Source organism: Coregonus lavaretus (assembly GCF_964263955.1).
Source record: "Coregonus lavaretus genome assembly, chromosome: 39".
Taxonomy (NCBI): domain Eukaryota; kingdom Metazoa; phylum Chordata; class Actinopteri; order Salmoniformes; family Salmonidae; genus Coregonus; species Coregonus lavaretus.
Window position 1 is genome coordinate 4,713,764 of NC_140026.1, and position 9,150 is coordinate 4,722,913.

The 9,150-nt window shown below is 43.1% G+C and overlaps 1 protein-coding gene across 1 annotated transcript; it reads right to left on the reverse strand.

The window, feature by feature from the left end:
* Positions 1–980: 980 nt before the first annotated feature.
* LOC311112920 (kelch-like protein 33) lies at positions 981–6,017 on the reverse strand (the record flags this gene model as incomplete). Its single annotated transcript, XM_084156063.1, has 4 exons — positions 981–1,503; positions 1,653–1,823; positions 1,948–2,887; positions 5,138–6,017. The coding sequence occupies 4 exons, from the start codon at positions 6,015–6,017 to the stop codon at positions 981–983; spliced, it is 2,514 nt and encodes an 837-aa protein (XP_084012189.1).
* Between the last annotated feature and the right edge of the window lie 3,133 nt (positions 6,018–9,150).

Genomic DNA, 9,150 nt, shown 5'->3' on the forward strand with positions numbered 1-9,150 from the left:
GGTAGCGGGCCCGCTCCAAGAAAATGAGATAGAGGAGACTCCCCCGCCCCCATTGGACATCGAGGGGGCACCGGCGTACTCCGTGAGGTCCATCTTGGATTCGAGACGTCGGATGGGGGGTCTCCAGTATCTAGTGGAGTGGGAGGGGTACGGTCCGGAGGAGCGGTGCTGGGTGCCGAGGAGAGACATTTTGGACCCGTCGCTCCTGACGGAATTCCATCGGGGGTATCCAACGCGCCCTGCTCCACGTCCTCCGGGTCGTCCCCAAGGCCGGAGTCAGCGCACGTCTGGAGCCGCGCGTCAAGGGGGGGGGTACTGTCACGGTTTCGGCCGAGGCTGCCTCTCTCCCTTGTTCGGGCAGGTTTCGGCGTTCGTCGTCTCCGGAATTCTAGCTGCCACCGTTGTATGTTCTATGTTTCCTGTTTGATTGGTTTTGTCTGTTAGCCACACCTGTCTTGTGTTATGTCTCATTAAGCACCCTATTTAGTTTCCTTGTTGTTAGTGTAGTGTTGTGTGTAATTGTTTCGTGTCAGGTGTTTGTGCGTTACCCGTGTTTCGGTACGCCAGTTACGATTAGCTTCCTCCTCGGTTGAGGAGAGTTTTTGCGCCCTGTGTTTGTGCGCTCGTATTTGACGCCTGTGTGCGTCTGTTTGGCCTCAGGCCGTTTTTGGATTATTTTGCTCTCACTAGTAAAGTCTTGTTGGACTGTACATCTGCTTCTGCGCCTGATTCCACACCACACCATTACTACACCGTGACAACAGTAGAGAACATTTATATATCATTTTATTATTGATTTGAAATGGTGTGAGCTAAATATATACAAAATAAATGATTTGCAAAACTGAAAATATAGCTTGGTGTTAGCTAGATGGATGGTATACTCAGTATTCTTAACTTATAAGAGTTGGGTGGAGTAAGGTGTAGGTCATGTAGTGGCATAATATTTAGTGTGGTGTTATGGGATGTATAGTGATTTTTCATTGTCTCAAGTGTTTGGGCAGGTGGAGCAAACAGGCTCTTATGTCAGTGTTAGGTCCGGGTATCTCGCCGATATTCTCCCAAAGTTGGTTGGTGGGATCATAACGATGCACCAGTCTGGTCTCCCTGTAGTCCTCTTGGCAGTATCCTCCCAGCACATAGATCTTCCCCTCCAGAACCACAGAGGCTGCTCCAACATGGGAGACGGCCAGGGGTGTGAGGGCGCTCCAGGAGTCACTAACAGGGTCGTAGACCTCACAGGCCAGCTGGTCGATAGACGTCATGTTTTCATCAACAGTGACTCCTCCAGCCACATAAAGATGATTGTTTAAAGTCTCCATGCAGTGATGGGCTCGAGGTTGGCTCATCTCTGCCAGGTAGGTTGTTCCTCTCTCAGGATGGTACAGGAACATGGACACCAGACACTGGGACCTGCAGTCGAACCCCCCTGAGATGAAGATCTCTCCATCCAACAATGTGGCAGCGTGGCAACTCAAGGTCATGTCCAAGGGTTGGGCAAAGCTAACAGGGAACGCCACATTCGGTAAAGATAGCAATAAAGAAACAAAGTTGTACTTAATAAGCTACATACCATTTCCAATGGAACAATTAACTACCGCAAGCGATTCTGTGATACCATTCCTTTTTGAGCTACCAGAGAAAAACCTTACCTCCAAGAATCTGTATTTGGACAGTAGCGCTCCACACTATCCAGGTTAGTTTCTGGATCAATGTACCCTCCAATGGCATATATAATCTCGTCCAGAACACCCACTGAAAAATTACACCTTTTCTCCTGCAAGTCGGCCAATCTCTCCCAGCGGTCCTGAAGCGGATTATATCTGAAAGAACATAAAGAATGAGAGATGAAGGAAGAAAATAATGTAAAAACATAAATATGTAAAAATATTAATACCTAAAGGACTCATTAGTTAGTAGATACAAACCCCAAAGTTCTTATCTCACCTGTAGACTGAGTTTAAAACGGCAAGCATTCCTTTATAATTCTGTCCCCCGAGCACGTACAACTTCCCTGCGACTACAGCCACCTCGTGACTTAACCTTGGTGGCTTTGGCATCTCTCCCAGCAACCTCCACTCAACTGTCTTCACAATGCCTGTGTAGTTCCTCATAGAGTTCCCGAACCACAGTTCTCTGCTGGGGGATCGCCGGATAAAGTCGGCAGAGATCTGGTCTCCACCCACCAAGACTAGACTGTCCTTGGGCTTGTAGACCCTGCACAGGCTCCAAGGTGTAACGTGATAGGAGCGAAAGTCCTCCAGTATAGTCAGGTAGAGATGTTTCATGTTGCATTCAGTCCACAGTTTTGCGGTTTTAACTTCACTGAACTCCGTGAAGGTCATGAGGGGAAAGTGGATGTTCTTCACCAGCTCTTTGGTGAATTTAAGCCTTTGACTTGGACAGGCCTCGATCCAGACCACTACTGCCTTGAAGACCACAAGCTCTGAGGGTACAAAGAGGGAGTTGCTTTTCAGGTATTTTATAAGCTTCTTAACTGGTAGGTCTTGGAATTTAGGGGTGGCTGCCACATTTTGGAAGTGTCTCAGGACAAAGTCGTTGGCCACTTCGAGGAGTTCCGTTATCCCATAAGCCTCAGCGAAAGATGCCACGTCCAGGCAGGAGTGGGCGTCCATTTCCTGTTCCAGGAAGTCAAGGCACAGCAAGAGGGCGGGCTGGAACTGGAGCTGGAAGGCAATGCAGGTGATCTCAAAGACACGTCCCCAGCAGAGGGGGAGGGACCCGCTGTAAGAGCAGTCAATCAGGGCCTCCAGCTCAGAGGCCTCCAGGAAGGGAAGGGCCACACAGGGCTGCTGGGATTCCTTCATCCCGCTGGTGAACATTCCCCGGAAGTAGTCACTACTGGCAGACAGGAGCACTCTGTGGACTTGAGTCAGGAGAGAGAAGAGGAAATTGATTATTGTTGTTATCTCATAAATAGACTACTTCCACATCTGGTTTATCATGACTCTTATGAATTCAGATGTAAGACAAAAGGCATAATATTACAATTTGTTTTGATCCCAGATGAGTCCCCAACAATTAACAAAAAAATATACAATTCATATTTAATATTATTATTTTGTTATTATATATTAATATACTAATAATATTAATATATATCATCCTATTATTCTTTTTTACAGTGTTTTCCGTAAGTACATGGAGTAGCCAGCCAAAAAGAAAAGCCAGCCAGTGAGTTCCAGGCTGGGGGGGGTCCTGGGGTGATTTTATTTTGCAGCACAAGCTCTATTTTGGTGGCCTCTGGTACATTCTAATGCCTTGATTCCATTCAAACTACACAGCTAAATTATTGAATACTTTAATGACTTTACAATGACTGCTTTAAAATGACTTTGCAATAAAAATGACTGAAAATATATGACTTCAGTGTGTTGTTAATTGTTTTGGATAACGTCAAAACCTACACCTGTATGATCAGGCCTACTTTCTAAGTAAGATAACCTTTTTTACATTAAACCTTTTATTCTATTGCGATTTAAGTCATATTTACTGCAAGATATGAATTGCCACAATTATTTTTGTTCTTCAAATTATGTATTTTATTGGCTCTGCTGCTGTGGACACTTAGGGTAAGACAACCATTTTGTAATTTTGTAATTTGAGCGAACTATCCCTTTAACAGTTCGGCCTGTCAATCAATCACTGTGGGTGGGACTGAGGGAAGGCGGTAGATTAGTAATCTAGTCAGAAAAACAAGTCTAGTCTGCCCTTTAAATTACATTTATTGGGGCAAAAACTAAATCTAGTCTACTCTTTCAATGTAGTTTATTTTGGCAAAAGCCTAAGAAAAAAACAATTTCCCTGTTTGACCGTTAGGTTGTATGGGTATTATGACTCATACTGTGGTACTCTATATACAGACTTTTCTGACTAGCGAATTGAAACTTTAAATGAAACGAAGCCTAGTTAATGAAGTGGAAAATGAAACCGGCTGACAATGAGTCTGTTATTGGCTGATTAGTCGACAGCCGGTGCTTAGGGAAAACACTGTATTTAAAGGCCCAGTGCAGTCAAAAACGTGATTTTCTAGTGTTTTATACACACTGAGTGTACAAAACATTAGGAACACCTTCCTAATATTGAGTTGTCCTCAGAACAGCCTCTACAAGGTGTCGAAAGCGTTCCACAGGGATGTTGGCCCATGTTGACTCCAATGCTTCCCACAGTTGTGTCAAGTTGGCTGGGTGTCCTTTGGGTGGTGGACCATTCTTGATACACACGGGAAACTGTTGTGCATGAAAAACCCAGTAGTGTGGCAATTCTTGACACAATCTAACCGGTGCGCCTTGCACCTACTTACAACTATACCCCGTTTAAAGGCACTTAAATCTTTTGTCTTGCCCATTCACCCTCTGATTGGCACAATCCATGTCTCAATTGTGCCAAAAATCCTTCTTTAACCTGTCTCCTCCCCTTCATCTACACTAATTGAAGGGGATTTAACAAGTGACATCAATAAGGGATCATAGCTTTCATCTGGATTCACCTGGTCAGTCTATGTCATGGAAAGAGTTACTAACATTTTGTACACTCAGTGTATAATTCTACAATATGAGGTTGGATTAATACTGTGAAATTGTGAAAATTATGATCATGCCATTTTAGTGTAAGAGCTGTTTGAAAAGACCACCTGAAATGTCTGTCTGTTTTGGTGTGATGGGGTTTTGTCCTGCCTGGTGACATCACCTGGTTGTAAATTAGTTAATACACCAATACGAAAGTGAGTTCAAAGCTCTCTGTCAATAACAGCTAATTTTCTGTTTTCCCCTCCCCACTCAGACCACTCCAAATAGTCCAGCTAAATTCTTGCTTGAGAAATTGATCTTTGCTAAGAATATATTTTTGTTTCTTGTTGACCATTTTAATTTAAACCAAATACAGTTAGGTTCTTAATTGTTACCCAGAAATGATTTGATATTAAGATAAAAGAAAACATGCTGCATTGGACCTTTAACATCACATTTAACATCACATGCTCAAAATCAATATTATTACCATCATAAGCATGCATGGGTTATTTAGCTTGATCCTGGACGAGCCCCCATGAATAAATTGTCTCCTCTATCATTCAACAGTACATAGTTGTGACGTATTTTTACTTCAGTCTACTCACCATGAAATGATGTCCCACCAACCTCCAGCTCCACATCACAGCCCACTCTCTCTGCCCATAACTGTCTGATGGACTGAAGACTGACCTTCATCTGTTCTTCAGCAGATCTCTTATTTTCTTCTGCCCTCTTCTTCTCTCCCCTCTTCATCTTCTCCTCCTCTTCACTGCAGAGTTCTAGAACTCTGGGGACCCCTAGTGTTTTAGCTGCAGTCTGTATCTGGGCCAGTGTTTCTCTGTTCAGAGCTGCTATGGTCCCAGTGTAGGCAAACTCCAGCACCCCTGCCAGCCCCACACACCCCACTCCAAGACCCAGACTGATGGATATCGCTGTCTGTATATACATGTCAATATCTCTCCTCTCCCTCCTCTTCTCCATCTCCTCATCCCTCTCCTGCAGTCTCTGGTGTACGAGGGAGCTGACAGCAGCCAGGACAGGGGAGTGCGCGTGGTGACGCTGCCCATCCTCAGTGCTCAGAGTCAGGTCAGTGAGGAGAGAGGAGTCCCTGAGCTGTTGCAGGGTTTGGAACATTTCTCTTGTATAGGAATCTCTGCCGTATACCCTTATTGAATCCACATCCTCTATTCCACCTTTCTGCCCTCTAACAACTGTCCACTCTTCTTTTAGTTCTTTCACTTCTTGAACGTCATCCTCCTCTTCTTCAGTTGTCTCTCTCTCTATATCTATCTTGCTGTTTTCCTCCCTTCTAAATGCTTCATCATCGTTCTCTTCTTCTTCTGTGTTCAACTGATCATTTTCTTTCACATCCCCTGAACACTCTTCTCCCTCTCCATCTATATTGTGTTTATCCCCTCTAAATGCTTCATCTTGTCTCCGTAGAGCTTCCAAACCCCTCTGGAAGCATGGTCCAGATAAAGCCATCGCTTCCAACAACAACAGTCTTTATCTCTACAAATGTCCAACAGTGTCTCCCTACAAATACAGCTTACTATTAAATGAAACAAATAAAATAAAAAACACTACACAAATGTGTTGCCACACTAAAAAAGCCTCAAGTCACTTACCTGACACAGGTTTTTGTGGATAAATACAACAGAAAATCATACAGTGGTATCCGTGTCCCAGCATATGTTGTGGCTCTCAGCTGTAGCTGTCCTATTGACTGTGTGTGATCTTAGTGCAGTTTTCTCTTCCCCACTCTCTACAGGGTCAGGTATCTCCTTCCTTTCCCTTCTGACTCCTGTTTGACAGACCCTTTTATAAATCCACTCAACCAACCAAGCTGCTATGTATAGATATACTCCTGAAGTCAGACAGGTCAGACCTCACAGTAAACTATGAATAATAGTTTCTATTTCTGGTCCAGGTTCTCATCCCTCAAAGTTTTTCCATGGTAGGGACAAATAATAACAATTTTAAAAGAGTTTTGGTTTCCCCAATTGTACCATGCGATACCTAGATGGTTGTGTTAGTGATGGAGATATGTCCTACAGTGACCTACACTGACTGCATCTTGACATTCTCCCATATTCTCTTTATTGTATGCCCATAAAATTTTCTCATCATTCATTATTTCCTGACTTGTTTTCTCAAATAATTCCTCTATGTTTATATTCATTTCTCTGTAGTTTGTACTGTGTATTACACTTGAAGCAGAGAAGGTCAGGAACCTGGAACCGTAAAAAAGGGGAATGTTCTAGGCTTGGAGCCTGTTCGAACACCTCCAATCCCAAGGCTTCTTTCTCCAAGACCTTGGCTGCCACCTCCCAGGGCATGTGACCAGGGGATCAGTTGGGTTATGTTATGCTTAGAGGGTCAGAGGGATTGTGTTGCTCCTCCACAGCCAAACACTGGGGAATCTGGGAAAGGAAAGGGGATACCTAGTCAGCTGCACAACTGAATGCATTCACCCAAAATGTGTTTTCCACATTTAACCCAACCCCTCTGAATCAGAGAGGTGCAGGGGGCTGCCTTAATTGACGTCCATGTCATCGGTGCCCGGGGAGCAGGTTTTTTGTTGGGGGGTATACTGCTGAAGGGCAGAATGGCAATACCACGGTATTATGACATTACCACTATATATTTTGACATTACCTTTATATATTATTACATTACCACTATATATTATTACATTACTACTATAAATTATTACATTGCCACTATGTGTTATTTCATTACCACTATATATTATTACATTACCACTATATACTATTACAATACCACTATATACATTATTATTGCATTACCACTATATATGTGGTTCATATTGCTTTGGTCTTATGATGGCTCTTGGTGTGATTCTGGGGATATCATTTCCATAACCTTATCTTGGTGTCATTATCTTGGTTACACTTTACATTAATGGGCCATCTCTCTTTTTAAATACTGTACTTATTTCCTTTATAAATCATGAATGAACATGAATTAATTAATGTCCGAAGTCATTGGAACATTGTTTGTCCAAAGTTGGTCAAACAGTGGGATTCTGTATATGGCTAATACTAAGTGCTTATAAGTTGCACCCTAATATGCTATGATAAAGACATTTTTAGATGAGACTGTATGTCTGTCTCAGAGATAACAGCACCCATGTTGCAAAGAAAGTCTCCATTCATTTATCCTTGCATGTTTTAAGTACTGTATATAATAAAGTGTTGCGTCCTTAATGAACTGTAAAAGGGGACTGTTTGGGGCATCTTGGTGCCTGACTTGGAGCCTGTTTGAGCTGCTTCAATCCAAGGCCTCTCTCATGTCAAGACATCCCAAAGCCTTGGCACCTCTCCTCCATTATGCATTCTGGAGCAAGAGAAAGGGAGAACACATTCTTTAAGAGTCAGAAGGATCACACACACACAGCACAGAGTGCAAACACACACACATAACACACATATACACACAGAGAGCGCAAACATACACACGCACACACACATGGGCTTTTTGACCATAATGTAGGCCTACCAACAAAACCAATGAAGCAAATCCCATAACATTTTCACATGGAAATAGCTTTTGATTTCTATGATATAGCCTAGTGTAACCTGTATGAGGTGTTCAATGCAGGCCTCCATTGCATTCAACTTTTTAAAACATTTTTACATTTTGAACGGCTTGACATGAATTTATGATTTTTTACGTGGGGCCAAATAGGTGGCTTTAAATTGCATTGTATTATGTTGTATGATGCAAGAAACCACTTTACAAAATGCAATTTATTATTATTACCATACAGAAAATTAGACAATGTAGGCTACCCCTCTGCATATTGGCTTTTTTGCGTATTCTAGCCTGTCTCAAAATACACTGCCCCTTTAATTAAGACATAAGCTTTTTACCTGACTGGCGTTTCAAAGACAACTTTAATTGTAGCCTACACGTTTTTTGCTCTTGTAGGGAGCAGTAACTCCCCATTGCTGACATATATTTATCTATAACTGATCTATAACTGGGCTAATAACTCGCTAACTAGCAAAGAATATCACCAAACGTGCAAACGCGCGCTTCTGCGCTCTGATCTGAACTGATCTGAAAAGCGCATTCACTCGCGGGTGATTGAAAGACCGCTGGTGGGCCACCCTCACTCGGTTGCGCTCTGGCTCTCCCTACAACAAAATCATAGACTCAATCTTGAAAAGTTAGATTTGTTTTGTTTTGTTGCATTGAAAAGGGGCTGCAATAATTTTGATTCGATCACAGAAAAAGCATTGATCTTTATAGTGCAAACTAATGGGGCGAACTCAGTGAAGTTCAATCTCTTGTGTCTGTGCGGCATAGCATTTCTTCTGCGTGGCACTCCTGGAGGAGGTGCGCGGTCGCGGACACGCGCAGTTTAGACGGAACATTGCAACTCACTGGCATCAAGACAGAGAGCTGGGGAAATCCTGGGAATGTCTACAAAGGAAATATTCCGACATTTGCATATGCTACAGTCCCTTGTCGTGAACGTTTCCTGTTTTGAAGACTGCACGAGCAACGTACTAACAGATAAGGAAGGGTAAGGAACGCATTTGGATGGGCACGTGGAGGTTCAGTCTGCCTCTTCATGTCAAGGTACCAT